The sequence below is a fragment of the Buteo buteo genome, chromosome 7, assembly GCF_964188355.1.
Source record: "Buteo buteo chromosome 7, bButBut1.hap1.1, whole genome shotgun sequence".
NCBI lineage: Eukaryota > Metazoa > Chordata > Aves > Accipitriformes > Accipitridae > Buteo > Buteo buteo.
The window spans coordinates 44,249,238-44,268,065 of record NC_134177.1 but is presented as its reverse complement, the minus strand read 5'-3'; the positions used below and the strand labels follow the sequence as shown (position 1 = coordinate 44,268,065).

Here is an 18,828-nt window from a genome sequence, read left to right as displayed (position 1 = left end):
TGCATGCATAATGACACTATGCAATAATCTTAAACTTATATACAAAAGGAGTTTAAGTTTTTAACTAGGGATTTAGTCACACTTCATCAGTATCATATTTACATGAGCTCAGTCAAACACAAGTGAAAGTTTTACTGTCAACTTACTTTGCATGTTCTGTTATTAATCCATACAAAGTCCATTGAGGTAGTCCCCAAGGTAAAATCAGTTTTCAAATGTTATGAAGAGTGTTTAAAATCTAGGCTAAATGGATTTGCCAAGGTATGGATTTTGTCCTATGACAAGTTTAAAACGTGTCACACAATTAAAAAGAATCTGTAGTACTAGATACCAGCTTTAAAGATGACAGAGAGGTAATGCAGGCTATTAAATATGTGAACATTGTGTATCTGTATGATTTGTATGTGTATGTATATTACAGATTTGTAAATACATGCATTATAGAAATTATAGAAATCATTACTACGAATACTGTTTCATTCTATTTGCAGCCCCGAATTCCCAAAAGGCACTAATTGAGGGTGAAGCTCCATCACACTAGGTGTTGTCTAGACAACACAAAGCAAACTTTCAAGGGTTTGCTGTCTAGACAGACAAGTCGGACAAGTCCTATCTCTATTAACGGATTTATACATCCTATAGATAAAAGATACAACAACAACAAACAATACAAGCACTTACAGTATGGGGCAGCATTATAGGTCTGCATACCATTACAAATGTTTAATGTATATTTCTATACACCAACAGTACTTTTTAGCTCTTTAACTATTATAAATAATCGGAGGGATGCGTATATGGGAATTTAAGGTCTAAAAAGTAAGTGAATATGAGCTATTCTTAAAGTAAGTCACATAAAACTGAACATTTTAAAGCCATAAACTTCCCAGCCTATTAGAAATAAAGCACGTTTGTATTTTAAGAGGTTTTCCAAGTGCAAGTGTGATTTACATTGTTCAGACACTTAGAGTTATTATTCATTTCCATGAAGCAATGCCCAGGAGAATGGCTTTGCATGATTCATCTTAAACTTGTGCCAGTTCTGTGCTTTCTGTTTACACCTGTGTAGATGGCAGAGGTTTTGGTGGTGTTTTTGTGGTTTTTTTTCCCATAGCTGTGTTTTCCCTCTGAACTACCTAAACAAACACTATACCCCTTATTTTACAAATACCTACCATTATTACAGAATATTTGATATATTCTATGTGTTAGCTCTAAAAAATTCCATATAGTAGTCAAGAACTATCAAGGTCATTTCCTTTAGATGAGTTATGTTTTGACTGGATTTTTCAATTTTTTTACTATGGCAACATATGGTCAATCAGAATAAGAAAATCCCATCTGTTTGCAATTGGTTTCAGCTACTATGTTTTAGTCTGCTGGCAATATTTTGCATTCTAAGCTAAGTAGGTCTTAAGCTAAGACTTTTTTTAAAATAGACCTCTACAAAGGAGAAGATTCCAAAATAGGTTTAATTCAGCACTGATACTTCAAGAAATGATTTTAAGGTTTTTCTTTCTATACTATTATCAGAATAATTGCATTTGTATATCTGTAGTTCTATAAAAGATAAAAGCACAGAGGAAGCTACAAACCCACCTACAACTATAAGTGTCTTTAATATTATAGCCCAGTACAGCATTCATTGTGTTGAGAGATCAATAATTGTCTCAAGCTATGATTTAAAGCATTCAGAGGAAATAGTTTATAACAAAGCATGACTGCTTCTGGCATTGAAACTACATGACACTGGACTTGTCCAACCAGCTTTGAGTGAAATTCCTCTCTCATCATGTCTCAAGAAGACTTTCTGCTAAACAAACACCTGGGTGGGGAAAGTAGCTGGATGAACCAGGACTGCAAGCCTGGGCTACATTTATTTTTACTGGATTACTTATAATCCATAGCATTCCTTCTTTCGAAAACTCTTCCATTTATATATTCCTAGAAACTTTTACTACAACATATCACCAATTTTAAACACAGCTAAGCTGCTTTAAGAAAAAAAAAAACAAACCACACAACAGTGGCCACTGAATGATCAAATGGTATATTGAATTTTATTTTTTTTAAAAGAGGGCAATATTTATTATGTTTAAGCTTCTATTCACTACATGGTATATTATGTACCTCTAGACCTTCTGAAGCAACTAACCAAGTGGTATACCAGATGCTATGAAAGGTGCCTTATGAGATTATTATACTTGCTAGGCATCGACTAAAACAAGTTGCATATTCACAGGACAAGGAAGTCTTTAAGATTAGTGTCTGATAAGGGAGTAAATAAACCGTACACCAAACAGGAATAATAATCTAAGCGTTTAAGTTATTAAACCTACTGTGCATCAAATCATCTCACCACTGTGTATGATGAAAACTTTTGAAAATAAACACCTGATAAATCATTCATGCAGAGACACAGTTAAATACAAACTTATACAATGTACACAACCAAATGAAAATTTCAGGACAGATTTATTAGCTTGTGGATGTTCCTAATTATTTGAAAAACTATAGTCTTACTACCAATAGTAACAGCAATCTGTAATAAGACTCTAAATCTCAGAAAAAAAAGAAGTCACTTATTGAAGAAATGAAGAATAAAAAGAGAGAAAATTAAACCAATCTTGTAACGTAAAGCAAACATATGGTAGGCAAGGGCAGTGGTCCCTTGCATCAGCACTGTTATGCTGTCACTACCAACAAGGCTTACTATAAGTATGAACTCAAAGATACAATGCAGAAGGCATACCAGAAGGTAGGCAGGGGAAGATTTATTGCATTCAATTATTTTTGTTTAAAAGTTTCCTCTGGGGCACAAGCACGTAATATATTGTACTTTCCATTACCTGGTGCAAATGTAAAACATACCTGAAAAACACATTTCATGCTTATAACATATTAAAACAACAAGTAAGATGTCATGGCATGAGTTTGATAGATTAACTGCCAGTTACTGATGTTGTACTATATTAGTTAACAGCAAATTAATATCATCAGGCATATTTCCTCTCTTATACCTAAAAAATATTAGTATGGAAACAGAGATTCCCATAAATTCTTATCACTAGATTCTAGAACAGGGCTTTTAATCTAACTTGGGACAAGATAAGCAGCAACTTATAGATTTTTTTTGCAAACATATTACTCATATTCAAAACCTTTTCTACCTCAGTTACCTTTTGCAATTTAGAGAATTTTTATACTATAAGCCCCAAAATCTACATAGGTATCCCCACAATTTTTCCACTGTGATACTGATTCTACTTGACACATACACACACATACTCTAGTACTTTATGAAGCAGCTCTTAAAGAGCATTTCAACAAATTGTACTGTATTTATGATAACTGTCCCTACGATAAAATTTCAATAACACCTTTAATTTAAATTTACATAGGTCTATAGATTCACTGTTATTCAAAGTAAAAATAATGGGAGACCAGCATGTTCTTGTATAGACTTTATATCACCATACTGATTTACTATATAGCCTGACCACCTGGGAATGCACTTTCATCTTATTTAATTTCTTTTCTTTTGTCTTCCACAATTTTTTAAAGCAAGGAAAGCAAAGAAATAAATAAAAAGCAACTTGACACAAAAATCAGATGCAAACTAAAGTCTAAAACGTTATCATGTTGAACATATGGCTAAGTTTGGTCTATCACGCTTAGCATTCTGCATGCTCCACTGGATGCGCATTTCAATTATAATTAATTGTAGTAAGTGACACTGTGCTACACGCCTTTCCTGGCTCCACCTTAATAAAACTGCAGACACATTAGTTTTGGCTAAAATACTTCAACTTCCATTCAGATACCACTTCAAACCATGTAACAAAATGAAGCTTGTTTTAATATATTGTGGCCAAGTCCTCCAAACCCCCAGCCATAACCATGAGTTGGACACATCCCCAGTGCTGCTGCAAGTCAACCTTTCCTTAAAAGTCTCCCCTCCAGGACAGGCTTCTTCTTCCATATTAGAACTGTATAATCTTAGGCTTCCTTTGACCCGAGCAGAACACAGTAGCGACTCTCTGGTGTATTTCCTAAGTACAGGGTTTTAAAATTGGAGTTCACAATCCACTGTCCCTGTTCGAGTGACAAGCCTCACAGTTTCTAGTGATGGAAGTACATCCTTCCTTACAGTCCCAGTTTCGCGGAATTTGAGACTGTATGTGGTCTCTTCATGTATATAAAAGAAAAAGTGGAGCCAAGGGGGTTTACTTGAATTTAAAAAAATACCCCTCCCCACAAACATTGATCAACATCTTATAATTTTTGAGAATTTTCTAGGCTTCAATCAAATTTCTCAAAATTGTCCAAGACTCCTCACATCCTGCTTGTATTTACTGTCTGAATTATGAAGTTTCTCTCAATCTTTTCCTACTTCTCCTTCTAAAATAATTTTCTCAATTATCAGAATATTATCCCATTGCCAGAATTAATAAGTTCAAATATAAGTTCTCCAGCAATCTCTATTAGCAGTAGCTGGACAAGCCAGCCGTTCTAGGTGGGTAATGGCAACTACAAGTACAGTCACCCTACATGACTGGATTAGGAGTAGTAATTCTATTTAAGGCAGCCTTTGGTCAACAATATAAGCCAGCATCTGTGGCTCTAAGCAGCACTCCTGACCTTTGGTTTATGTATCAGTTTCTGGCTTAGACTTCCAGGCCCGTGGCTGCTATTTTGGTTCCTGTCTGGCTCCAGGGCCTTGGCTCTTGAAACACTGGCTAGAGCACGATTGCCGACAATCCAATCCTTCACATCAGTCAAAGGATTTACTACTTCTTCCTGGGAGTTCCAATTCCAAGAACTGTTTTGTCCAGTGCATTCACAGCTTTTTCTTCCGTTACTATTTTAAATTGGGAATCATCAAAGTTTCTCCCATTGTCCCAGGTTCTGAAGATTTATTGTGTAGAGTTGATATGATACGTCTGACTTCACATTCAGTAAAGCATTGAGTAACGCAGAAATTTCATAGCCAAAATTCTTAAGTTATGCATATAGCATCACATTAGTGACATGGTCTGAAGTCACAACTCCAGTCTCTGAAACCTAGAAATAGTATAAAATCTAAAAGAATAAATTATCCATCTGTTTTTCAGTTTAAGTATATTTGTATTGCTTCTTATCTTTACTGTACAATCCTGAGTACTAGAAATTTAATTTAATCAAAGAAAGCTGATGTTCATACGTGCTCACACACTTCTAGGAATTAAATTGGGAATGACCCACCCACCTTACTTATCTCCAGAAAGAACACTTCAGAATATCTGTGCACTTTGTCTCCATAACATTACCAACAGAAATGAAAGCAAAACCGTACCCTGGATGTTTAAAAGGAAACAGGTATCTCTTTGAAAAGCACACTGTGCACTACCTGCACCTAAGCCTTTGCTATCATCACCAGTGGTGGTATTTCTACATTTCAAGCTTGTCTTTCAGACAAATTTTCACTCCGTCCAAAATACAATTTATTTTAAACATTTTTTCTTACAGCTATTTTCCATTTTTCCAGCCATCCCCCATCCTTATCCACATTAAAATTCTTTCTCCAGCACTTTTCCCACTCCCAAATAAACTGTCATGTCTATAATCTATCTACTCCAAAACATACTGATTGGCACAAGCAGGACTATGCAGTGGAGATCAGGAGTCCAAACTCTAATGCACACCAGTCGACAAAGGTTGATTTAAGTTAATCTTAAGCACTTCAACCACAAAAAGTTTTTAGTATTATCTATGTTTTTAGTATTATCTATGTATGTCATTTCATCTATTCATAAACTTAATAATTTTAAAAAATTATTAATAGATATAAAAACCATAGAATAGAAGTAGACCTGGGCTATGTTTTTTATAAGTTAACTTTTCAGTGGTCTAGTGTGGCAGCTATTGTTTAATATGGAATGCAAAGAGGAAAAAAGTGTCTTTTAAATGCTAACCTTTCAACTTTTTTCTTTAGTATGCCATGAAGCTTCAAAGTGACTGATACTCATGTTCTTTTGCAGAAGCAGCTAGGAACACTGCTTCCCCCGCCTTCAAAAAACAACTCTTTTACAGAATTCTAATGTAGATTAAGTTATGACAATATAAACCCAATGGAGTTCAGAGTCATGCTATTGAAAAACACAGTAATGAAGGAAGATTCAACCTCCATTTCAGTGATGACAAACGAGCTATATAAGCTGACATTCCTAGCTCTTGCCAAAAAGAAAATCAATAGCATCTTTAATGGCTAGCAATCATCTTTAATCAAACCAAACAACTGGTTGAGAACCCTCCTATGATAGAAACAGGACTATGTTAATATAGTAAAATATATGCTATAAAGTAGAGGAACAGCTCTCCAACTCCTGCTCTAAAGAACAGCTCCGCTGCTGCTCCAGAGATAGCTGGCATGTGTAGAACTACAGAAAATGAAGCTTTGAAGGATCAGGATTCAGTTTATTATAAAAATACTAGTAATAAGATGATAAATAGAGGAGAAGAGAAAAATCATGCTCTAGTTATATTAATTTGTACTATAAACTCAAATGCAGAAGTAAACAAACATGAATGTCTATTAAATCCCTATTTTCATATTTTCCAGATCCAGACCATAAGAAAGTATAGAGTGGAGGAAGTGGGTTTGATTAATTAAAAAAGAAGCAATACAAGACTGCAGCTCTTCCTGCTTAAGCACACAGCTTCAGAAAACTTTGTTCAGTTTTGCAACCTTGATCTCAAGGCATTCCATCCTGGTTTCCTTCAGAAGAGGATGAACAACTTGAATAACACTGGACAACATGGCTAACCTTTCATCCAGAATATCTTTTGTGGTTTTGTTTTGTTTAAATTAAAGAAATGTATTTTTAAAAGAATTTGGGAAAAAATATGGTATATATGAAAAAAAACATAGCTGCTGAACTAGAAAGCAAAATTATTCTGGGAAATTTTTATTTTGACATTTTGGAGTGCTAAGCAAAAACTGTAAAAAATACCATACTGTATTTAGATTATTTTAAACAAACAAACAAAAAAAGAATGACTGTACCTGGTTTATTTAGAATCTAATGAGTGTTCTCAATGCAAAGGGGGAAGAAAGAAGTTCTGTGTAGGAATCCTAAAAGAGCATGTATCAAAAAAAACTAGTGAAATGTGCAGCCCAGTGAAAGGTTCAGCATCTAATGATAACAGCACAGCAGTGATTCAAAAGCAAATAAATCCTGCTAGAATGAAAAATCAATGAGCTTTGAGAAATTCTGACAATGAAAAGGTCTCTCTCCCTGTGAGATCAAGTGGAGAAGCCCCATTAACAGAGCAGCCATCTGCTTTTTCCTGCTTGTTACGTACTGTACAACCATTCACGTTACTTTCTCCATCAATGCAAGGACATTCACAATTGAGCAAATAGGCCCAAAACTTGGGGGGGGAATCATCTTGGGTGACACAGAAGGGAGCCAGAAAACAGTCTTTAAAACCAAACCAAAGCAAATCCAGCACAGTATTTTGAAATCAGAGAAACAATTCCTTGCTGCGTGCACTATCTCCAGTGCCAGGGAAACCGATGAATTCGTGAGGTCCGGAGCCTGATCCCAGCTCTGCTCCCATTGACGAAACTCATTATTCACAAGAAGAGAGATTAAACATTTGTGTAAGTTCTTTTGTAAGATTATCTGACACAGCAGTGGGCAAAAAATTTAAAGAAGCCCGCATCAAACAAACATGATTTCCCTGAATGCTGCTGAATAAAACTTTGAGATGAAGGACAAATTTCTATTATTGACAAATGGCTTCTTGACTTGTCTGCATCCACTGTGTTAGTGTCCTAGACAGGCTAAATGTTTCTAATATAAAGGCTGATATACATACTGCGGAGGAAGAAATTTTACAAGAGACACCACGTAACAAAGCGGCAGTAGATAACACAAGCTTAAAAGAGAAAGGAAGTAAAAATTCCACTCTCTTGAAGAGAATATTGGCTCCGATTCATTCCCTGAAGGTGACATTCATAACAAAATCCAAAGCAACAAGTGGTTTGGATTTGGGGTCTGTTTTATCAGCTGATATTTGAAATCTATTTAAGAAAGGAAACATTCTGGTTCCATTCATGCTAGTTATCTTGTTGCTTTGCATGACTTTCAAAGCAACAAAATAGTTGGGCAATAAATTAAATAACTACAAAATATAATTAACATTCAGACATCTGCATTTACCAAAACACCAAAATAAAGCTGGGTTCTTAATCACAATCAGTCATGTGGACTGTGGAGGAATGCAATGAATGTTTTGGCTATAGCATTAATTCTTTTCAGTGAATAAATATATTTGCTTAAAAAGTAATGCAAAACATACATATTCCTTTCCAAATATCCCAAGTGCCTTCTCTTCTTTTTCCCTATCCTTTCTGAGGGGCTGTATTTAATGGACAAACATTTCTTCAATTTAGTAGTCTTACAGCTCATTAAGAGGGTATGCTCGTTCTTTACCACTAGAATTCAGATCTGTTTCTCCTCCACAAACTCTAGTCTTCAGTACAATTTATACTGAAAATATAATATGAGCAGACTGACTTTATAAAATGGCTCTCAAGTTTATGACACAAGAAAAACATTTTCTCTATTACTATAAATTCTAATGATTTTAAACTAGTAAAATGGGGTTTTTAGCTCCATTGATGAACTTACATGTACAGTATCGATTCATCTTTTAAAAAGCATAAGTAGTGCAATGCGTCAGAAAAAACAAACCCAATCATTCACCAGCTTGCGGCATACTGGCTTTATGAGTTAGAATAAAATTAACCTTTATTTATGTATATTCCCCCCCCTCCCTGTAATATCTTAGAATGTTAAAATTTGGCATGGAATATATATGTGCATCAAGCAAAATAGTATTTTACAGTGACAAAAGGGATGACAACAGTTTGAGAGATAATAATGCCTGCTTGTGTCCGAGAAGAACAAGCTGTAATCTCTTGGTAGGGTGGTTCAAATGAAGTAATATTTACTCAACCCCCCCCCCCCCCCCCAACCTACTCTGTAAGTTACATATTTCTTACTTTTAAAAAGAATGTGCAGTACTATCATGGCTTACTATGATTTCTCAGATGATTTCCAAATGTTTCATTACTACATAGTACGGGATACAATTTCTGATCCAGATGCTTAGAAGAACAAATCTAACAAAGAAACTTAATCTGAGCTAGACTTGGCAAATTTTCCAGAAAAAAAAGTAGAATGATGTTTTGGAAGCTGCTCAAACAAAAGCCAAAATGGAAATATGCCTCTTTCAACCATACCCTAGGCTGCTGTTAAAAATAAAAGGACACTTACAGTTTCCACAAGTGTGAACTGCAGCTGAGGTTTATAAAATATAAAACTTAGATGTCTAAACTGCCCAAGAATATTTCTTCACTTTTATCTAAAGCTAGAACAACCATTTTCTACAATGCATTAACAAAAGAAATATATAAAGGAGAGGTCTTACATGTACATGAAAGATTCTGTATCAATTAGAGTGAAAACACTCATTATTTTAAAATTATGTCTAAAAATAAATCATGGAAGCATGTCAATGGTAGAAAACTGACACAAGTCCACTAAGCAATAATAATGCATGCTTCTGTATAAACTTTAATCTGACCATTTCAAAGGACCTAATGAACACAAGCTAAATGTATATAGAAGTTTTTTCCATCTGTGTACTAGGAAACTGTAGGACAGAGAGCTCAGATACATTCAGAGCTACGTACGATTTATGTGAATTCAAATGTGCTGAGGTATTGTTTTATCTGATAGCCTTGTTCCTCCCCTGAAGAAAGACATGGCTGAATCTTTGTATAGCCATGCATCTATCTATAAACACCATAAAAATCTTTAAAATCTTAGCCAATTCTTTTTATTATTATTATTTCAAGCCCTTCAGAGAGGAGAAAGAACCAAATTTATCCTTGGCTCCACTTACTTCAGGCAAAGAATTTGGCCAAATGTTTGTATTCCATCAAGAGGAAGAAACTATGAACTTAAACAATAAAAATAACCAATACCATATACAAATTACATATGGAAGAATGGTGGTAATTGTCTGTCTTTCCACCCCCCTACCTTATATTATTGCTGTATGGTTGCAATTTAAGAACTAGAAAAGTTCCCAAACTAGAATTCCTACAGTGAACTAGCCAGACATAACTACTACAGAGAATATCCCTGCCCACTGCATACCACAGTCTGCATGGTCTGATATACACTATGGAGTTTAATTATGTAAATCTATAATACTATATTCACATTATATAAATATTTTTTTTTCTAATTTCCTAGAAAGGAGGAATGGCTTAGAGAACCCAGAGGTATCTGATTTAGAAGACATCTGCAACAAATCTAATTCACTCTTTCATTCTACTACAGCCACTTGGCTCTTGAAGTGTGAAAAATGGCTATCACTTGGTAAACTTAGTGTCAAACTACTTGAAAGTACACTCACTTTAAGAATAAAAGAAAAGTTAAATTACTAATGTTCTTACCTTGATTGGAGAATTACATTTTATAATAGAACAGAAATGTACAAGAAGGGAGAGTTCGCTATACAGAATTAATGTTGAGAAGTTTAGATGCATCTAGTGAACAGAAGTTCTATGGCATTTGGATGCTTTAACTACTTCATCTATACTTTAATTATATAACAAGGTACAATTTTTTAAAGACTTGAATATAATAATTTATGCATGATGTTTAGATTCCTGTCAATGAATCGTGGAGCTTTTAATTTTTCCTGTGCATGATTGCTATTCTGTTTTAAATTCACACCCACAATGGCCAAGATATTTCCCATACTGATAACAAAGAGGGGTTTTGTTACTGTTGATTGAGGGGTCAGTGGCAGCTGCACTATGTGGCTGACAATCAGTATAAAATACTAGCTTGCAACAAAGGCTGCTCATTAGAATATAAAACACTAAGAATGTTCAGAATGTTGAATCTGTAATTTCAGCAGCTGCTACTGTGAATTTTCCATAACTTTTAAGCATCAGCTATCAGCGCACTAACTTTCTGCTTCTTCACATCCCAGATCTCATTTTAGTGATAAAAACCGTTTGTGGGATTGTACCACAAGTAAAATGCCTGAAATGATTCAGTATAAAAATAATCCCACAAAAATGGCAATATACTTAATCCAAACCATTCCAGAGATACATTTTGCAATGCAGCTTCTCAAAGAGTTGCCCTAATGTAGCCAAGGAACAGACTGAGGCATAGATTGAGACCTAGGAGTCGGGGAAGGACAGAAACTTACCAGCTCAGGCTTTCCTTCAAAACCAGGTTCACCTGTAAAGGTGACCTGAGTTTATATAAACAAAACTTTACTGTGTTTTTGCATCAATAGAGAACTACTGCATAGGAAGCAAGCAAAATTACTGCGTTTTGCCACTCACAACATCAATGAGCATTGGCCTTGTCTGATGAAAGATCACTTGATTATCAGCACTAGGCAGACAATAAATCACAGCGCTGGCGACTGTCTCAGCACTTCAAGAAAATTTTAATATATGGTGGGCGAGCCTAACGCTAGTTTTTGGTTCCTATATTTTTAAATCTCTCTCTCTCTCTAAAAAATATTTTTAAAAATTCTGTATATTTTAAAGCAAATTTCAATACAGTGGAATTCAAATAAGCCTGACAACTAACTTAACAGAATTTTTCTGGCAGGCAGAATGCCAGCATGAGCAGGGAGGCAGGAGATTAATTAGTGCTTCATTTATGTTATTTATCTATTAAGAAAAAAAAAAGTGCCTCTGGGAGTCCAGCCTTGAATTTAAAAAATAATACACCAAACTCTTCTTTCTCTCCTGTACATAGTTTTTCTCAGAAGACTACTTTTGCAGCAGCCCCCATGAACAGACATGCTTTCACACATGCCCGACAGGCTTGTTCCCAGACTAGTCCATTTTAACAGTGCAGTCCTAAAGTGACAGAGGAACAAGGTTATGGATCTAGTACCACATCTAAATAGCAATAATCTCTGTCAGCACCAATCATAAAAACCATCCTTGACTAGGAGATCATCCTGGTAAAAGCATATTATATCAGATGCTATGAAATCCTCCTACAATACTTAGGGAAGCCTATGCAACTTGTCCCTAACCCAGACAACAAAGGAAAGATAAACTTCCAGGTTGGAAAGATAACATATTAGTACATTTACTGGCTTCCCCTCAACCACTCTTACTCTTGTCTGGATTGCACCTCTGCTGACCAGCTTTCTCACCCACGTCTAACATCTTCTGACACTCAGCAAGCTCTATCAGAGGAGACAGAAATGTGGCCATCATCAACCTACTGAAAACTTTGCAGGAAGCATCTTCTCATCCACTCTCCTAACGACACCTTACATGCATGAAGACATTTATGATTAATGAGAATTTAACTGCAAAAAGAGAAGAAATGTTACTTTTGGAATTTAAAAATCAAATTGGGTAAGCACTATAAATTGTATCATGAGAAATCTGAGAGAAAGAATGGATTTGATGACCTAGGAGTCTGCTTCGTTCCTCTGCTTTACAGGCCAGTTTCTGCACCCTCCTTGGACTGGGTTTATAGGGTAATACACTCCTTAATGAGTTAGTAGCTACTCAAGAGTTATCCCTTCTTGTCAGTGACCATGGAAATATGCATTTGTACAAGTAAACATATAAGTATCTGGTACAATAATTCAAGAGAAGGAGGAAAATTCATGTCTTAAAAAAAAGACGACATCAAAAGCACCAGTAACTGCATGACAGCACTCAGAGGTTGACATGTATTTCTCACTAAATAGGATTTAGTTTCAATTAAATATAGCTCTCAAGGAATTCTTTAAAGAATAAAATATTCAATGCCTGATACCTAGAGCTTTCAGCCTTATCAAAGAATAGTGTTAGCATGGGTATGATGACAAATACATGGAAGATTTTGCAATGACAACATAGCATACACTAGGATCCATAGAGGCATTTACTAAAACATTGGTTTACTCTTCTTCCCAGAGTCATAAACCCATTTTTTCTTCTTTAACAAGGCCATATGTTCAGCAAATAACAATATTTACAGAGTCTGCGAACAATCTTTTCATGAGAAAGGTAGAGGTAGCCTGCAAGTATTTTCAATGCATTTCATACAATTCGAGCAGCAACGTCAGTTGAAACCAGAAAGGAACACAGTGAGGAGGAGAGAGAACGAATGAATGCATTTTTGGCCAAGTGAAAATTAACATATTGAATTTCAAGAGTAAGTACAGCAATTCAGTCAGATAATTCCTGGGAGACAATTGATTCCGGCACCAGCAGAAAGAAGCAACACAAAAGACCTTTTCCAAGGTCGTCTATGGCTCTCCCCTTCCGATGTGCGCATACAGATGCTCTGAAAATATTTAATCCATTTAAACTTAAACTCAGGTAAGTTCCAATATCCCCTGGCCTGTCAGTACATTATTTCTTGAAAATTCTCAACAAGCCTTATGCAAGTGCTCAAGAATTGGTGTGGTAGGGGTGTAGTCTTTCGTATGAAATAAAATCACACACTGAAAATAACACAGATTAGATTTAGTTATGATATTAATTAAAATCAGTAACTAAACAGATCAGTTAAAACTCAAAGAGGCAGGAAAAGAAAAAATGCAGAGCAGAAAATGTCATTTCATAGGAATAGAAAAATATGGATTGTGAAGCAAAAGGAAAAGCGCAGTGTCAACCCATTGCAGATACAACTTCTTTTCAGTCTGATTTAACAATTAGCTGCAATTACATGTGAAATGTTTAAAGAATATTTTACAGCTAGTATGCTCCATTTATTTTAACTTGTATTATATGAAGCCGCCACCATAGTTAATTGGTGGTATCAGCTGACATAAACAGCTATTTAGCACCAACCAAATGCAGTTAGACTCTAAAATTATTTAAAGTTAACGTCAGATGAATGTTATTATCCTCCTAATGCTCAAAGATACCTGTTTCCATGTTCACAGATAACAAATAATTGCCAGTCACAAATACTTTTCTTCAGAAATAGTCGCGATATCATTTAGGTTATATTGTCAACAAAAATAACATTAAGAAAATTTAAGCTGATGTAATGGTTTTCATGGCATCTTTTCGACAACAAAGCTTGTATCTAAGATCTGACCACTCACAATTTCTAAACCAGATTATAAAGCTAAATCCATGCAAACCCTTAATGGATCAGGATTTTATTTCTAGTGCTGCAAAAACTTCAGTTGTGGCCAAGTCTTATCAGCTACAGTGGCAGACAGATTACAGAAGATGTGCCATGGATAAGTATGAAGCACTACCAGCTTAAACCAATTACACACTTAGCACAAAGTTGTCAAACTACAGATGAATGCCAAATCCTAACATGTAATTTCTATCATGCTTACAAATTTTAAGGAGAATTATACTGAATAGAGAGCCTGTAAGAAATGCAAAATGTAGCTGGGAAAACATTTGGTAGAAAGATCAGTATTTGGGAATATGTAGGATTTTAGTGGTGTGTAAATAAGGAAACCACACTAACTCAAGAATTACCATTTCAGAATCTACAAGATTTCTTACTAGAAGCCCACAGTTCAAACTTGCCTGCATCTATTCATTGGCAGACATATCTATTAAATTATTTGCTGGCTGAGAGTCATTTATTTTACAATAAGAAGCGTAGTGAGAGGTAACTACAAAGCAATCCATAGCTCTCCTAATTACTCTTTACAGGCAAGAAAACGTGTGATAAAATGCATGTTTTGCGATTGCCTTCCTCTGGTTTACTTGCTTCGGTACTGTTAACCTGTAGCTTCTGATGGCCTTCTACAGTGTTCTTAAACCACATGAAAAAAAATCTAGACAGACAAATCACTGTACAATTTAAGGCGCATAATTAGCAATTATTTCATGCACACTTCACAATAATAATCTGTTACGTACTGAGGGAAAGAAACATTAATGAGCTACTTCTGGTGCTGCTCTGTGTACTGTGTTTGCATAATAATGAGGTCCAATCTGCTGGAAAACACATAAAGGACAAATTAATAAGGTCGTCATTTTTGTCTAATGATGCTTAATACAGTTTTAGCAATCTGCTCAAGACAAAAGACGGTCACTCAGACATAGCCGATTATGCATTCGCGTGGCAGATGAAATCTTTATTAAACAGAATGATGAATCTGATTAACATGCGATAACAAATATACAGTCTGCGAAAATGACCGTGCCACCTCCTGCAAGCATCCCTCACGTCGACTATTAAGGCTTTACTCAGATTGAGGTCAGACTGGTATTCCCGATAGGCGCATTAAGATAAAAGTTTGCCAAATGTGGTAGCATGATGAACAAAACAATATCCTGTTATATAAAAGCTACTGTCTCAACAGCTGACTGTCTAATCAGTTACAGCAACAACTCCTTAATAAGTTTAAAAATTTAATTGTCAGAGTTTCATTCACCTTGTAACATATGAAAGACAATTTATTACATTAGCTAAGCTAGATCTTAAAGCACCCCGAGTCCTCTACATTTATGGTACCAAAATATTTTCTCAAAGTTCCAAAGTACTGTCTTCTACAACGTCATTACCATTTCACAAAGACAACTGCAAACATGAATATACAATTGTTTAGGGTACTTTAAGCAATATAAATAATAATATTAATTTGTATGCCACTGATTTCACATAAAGCCTGAATAAGTTAATGGAGGTTTCTAGGTCAATGGCAAACACAAGATGTAATTGAATTTGTACAAATGTAGCAGTAAATTTAAAAATCTGATTTTCAATATAAATGTGTAATTGATAAAAAAGTAGGTTAAAAAAAGATTTACAAAATGTAATTTGTTAATCACACCTTAAATTTAAGTCATGAAAATACAGTGTTGCCTCTTTAAATGATTACCAAACCTAGAGGTAAATTACACATATTAAACCCAGTGATTCTATTTTAAGCTTGTTTTGCTACAGCAATGTGATTTCTATTAAATGAGCAATTCCTTGCCTTCCAGAACCAACTGTACTTGATTTATAGACAGCACATGACACGAAGTAATTTAAGATGACATATGATACCTCATGACAATGTACATGATTTAACACAGGGTAGGCAGCAGTATAAACTACAATGTTGATTTTATCTCTACAAATATACTGCTCAACAGCAGCAGGATCTTGTATTCAAGAATATGTAACTGGGAGCTAAAACTGACTTAATCACAGCTCCTTCACTTCAATGCATATGTATTAGCTTTGGTATATGATAGCATATAATAAATCATCACTTTAAACTCCTTTGACTCATTCTTCATGTCTTCAGCTACATTCATATATTCCCAATTACAGGAAAACAACAGCCATTCAATTTAAAGCAAGGAGATGATAAAGTTAAAGCTGTATTTACCTCTACCATCATTCATACCCAGTCCATTCTACCTTTCTAAATAAGTAACATTTTGACACACACACACAAAATAGTAGCTTCGTTCCTCACCCTCACAACTCTCACATTCAAGTCATCTGGCATATTAATCTAGTCATACGGCATACAGTTTGCAACAGATCCAAAGCAGAGATGCCAGTTCTGACAATTGTTTCACAGGTCTATTGAAGATGATGGGATATATTTTTCCCTGAGCCTCTCTTCGAAACAAAGACATGCATTAAGAGATTAGATGTCTCTCTACTGAAAGCCACTAGCTTTCCAAATGATTCTCCAAAGCCAGATGTGATCTTTTTTAGCCTATGTTGCTCTTCCAAGCCTAAAAGTTTACCAAGATTTCTTTCTAGTGGATGGAAATAGAACATAAGAAAAGAATAGGAAAGAGACTTATTCAGAAAACCTGCAACAATTAACGGTGTCTTTCTAGCTAAAAGAAACATTAGTTAAATCTACAGGTAAGCTAAGAACATAACACTTGTTTATTTTACACTAATAAAAACACAACCCTTGTAAACCTAATACCAGCTGATTACACATTAATACTTGACACACCTGGTAATGAAAGACAGCCAGTCCCCCCCTTCAACTGCCTACCTAGCTAGCAGTATGAATAAAACTGCTGACAGTGTTTGGTTTGCACAGCCAGTCATGGGAAGCGACAAAGAAGTAGAACACAATGCTTCTGATTTCCTGGCAGTGTTACAGAGCCCCTTATTTTAAACGTACAGAAAAAGACTGTTAAAAAGATAAGACAAGAAAACATTTCATTATACATCAGAGGAACCCATTATTTCACATTCTTTCAATACACATTCCCTCAATGTAACATTTCATTACCTTTGATATAAAATGAATGCTAAAATACTAAGAAATCTTAGTAATAGTGTTTGAAATATCAACATTCATACCATACAATGCTTCATAAACTTTGTTCTATTACCACATTGTCGTATAGTGCATTTCAAATACCTTGTACTAATGATGCACACAGGCCAAAACATAAGGATGGTATTCAGTTTTTGGCAAAGTTTTAGTCTCAAAAATCTCTGCTTAATTTCAATTATATTTATATCCACAGTATATATTTATATCCACAGAAGGAAAATTCAGGAAAGGCATAGGTGTCCTAAGGTTACCTGCACAGCTCATTCAGGATGGAGCCTCACCCTCTGTCTTTATCTTAAACTAAGGCATTACTAAGAGTACAGTAAAAATACACAGAGCTTTCCTGTCTAGATTTCAAAGAATTCTGTTGAGAATTTAGTTTGCTAACATTGTTGGAAATACAACACCTATAAAAAAAATTTATTCCTGTTGACTCCTTTAGACCTTGTCTGCGTTCATCCATCAGGGTCTGATTAACATTTTTGTTAGTACCACAAATAACATAAAACTACATGTCTGAAAATTGAAGTCTGAATTTATCACTTGTGCAAATATGTTTCGTTCTGTTTCTCCTTTCATGAAAGACATGGATAGCTGCCACCTATTTTTCTATCCCTTTTCATAAGATACAATACTATAGACACTGCATCTAACTATGTATAGACAATTACAAATACATCAAGTGACCTGAACTCAGCTCTTAACTGTAATTTCAAATCTGTGGTAGAAATTAGATGAATCATATACAATTAATCTAGATGAAATAAAATTTTCATTCTATCTTTTACAGAAATGGTATTTTAACATTTACTAAGCAAATCATTCAGCAGTGATTTTAATATACAAAATAAACTAATTTGACTTACCCGTGACTGTACTTTATTATTAAAATGAATAACCTCAGCTCCTATCAAAGGACACGGAGAAATCGACTGAATGACACAGCTCCTGCATTGTAAGTAACTTGTCAGAGAATACTCCTTCTCATTCCAAATAGCATTTAAAGATAAACTGGCATTCAAGTCTTTCAAAAAGAAAGAAAAAGTGCTTTACATAGGCATCAAGACATATTTTAAAACAGATAAAAGATCACCAGTTGCACTTCACATTTCTAAACATAACGTTCTTTATTTTGCCAGAAAGTAACATGGTAAAGAATGCTTACTCATCTCTGCAGACTTTGTAATTTCTAAAACAGAGCCATTGTGACAAAAATCACATATGATTAATTGTGCCATCCTAACACTAGAACTGCCCAGACACAAACAGAAGTACTTTACATTTGGTCTCTGTCACCTGAATGCTGCTAAAGGATTACACATTCCATGGTCTGACACCTGGAATCATTTCATATCAAATACATTGCTTCTGCGGAGACCTACTTTAACCACAGGGGCTGCAGGGTATATGCCTCCAATTCACAGATTTTAATTTGTTTTAAGAAATGTAAATTATTCTGTTCTCATTATCCTTATCTTTTCTTTTTCATCAGAACAGTAT

General features: G+C 35.0%; 1 protein-coding gene across 1 annotated transcript in view; it reads right to left on the bottom strand.

Annotated features, from left to right (window-relative positions):
- BRIP1 (BRCA1 interacting DNA helicase 1) overlaps nt 1-18,828 on the bottom strand; it is a 105,002-nt gene that overhangs the window by 15,618 nt on the left and 70,556 nt on the right. Inside the window, exon 26 of the mRNA XM_075032946.1 lies at nt 18,195-18,352. Within this exon, the coding sequence (XP_074889047.1) occupies nt 18,195-18,352 (158 nt within the window). The remainder of the gene's footprint in view (nt 1-18,194; nt 18,353-18,828) is intronic.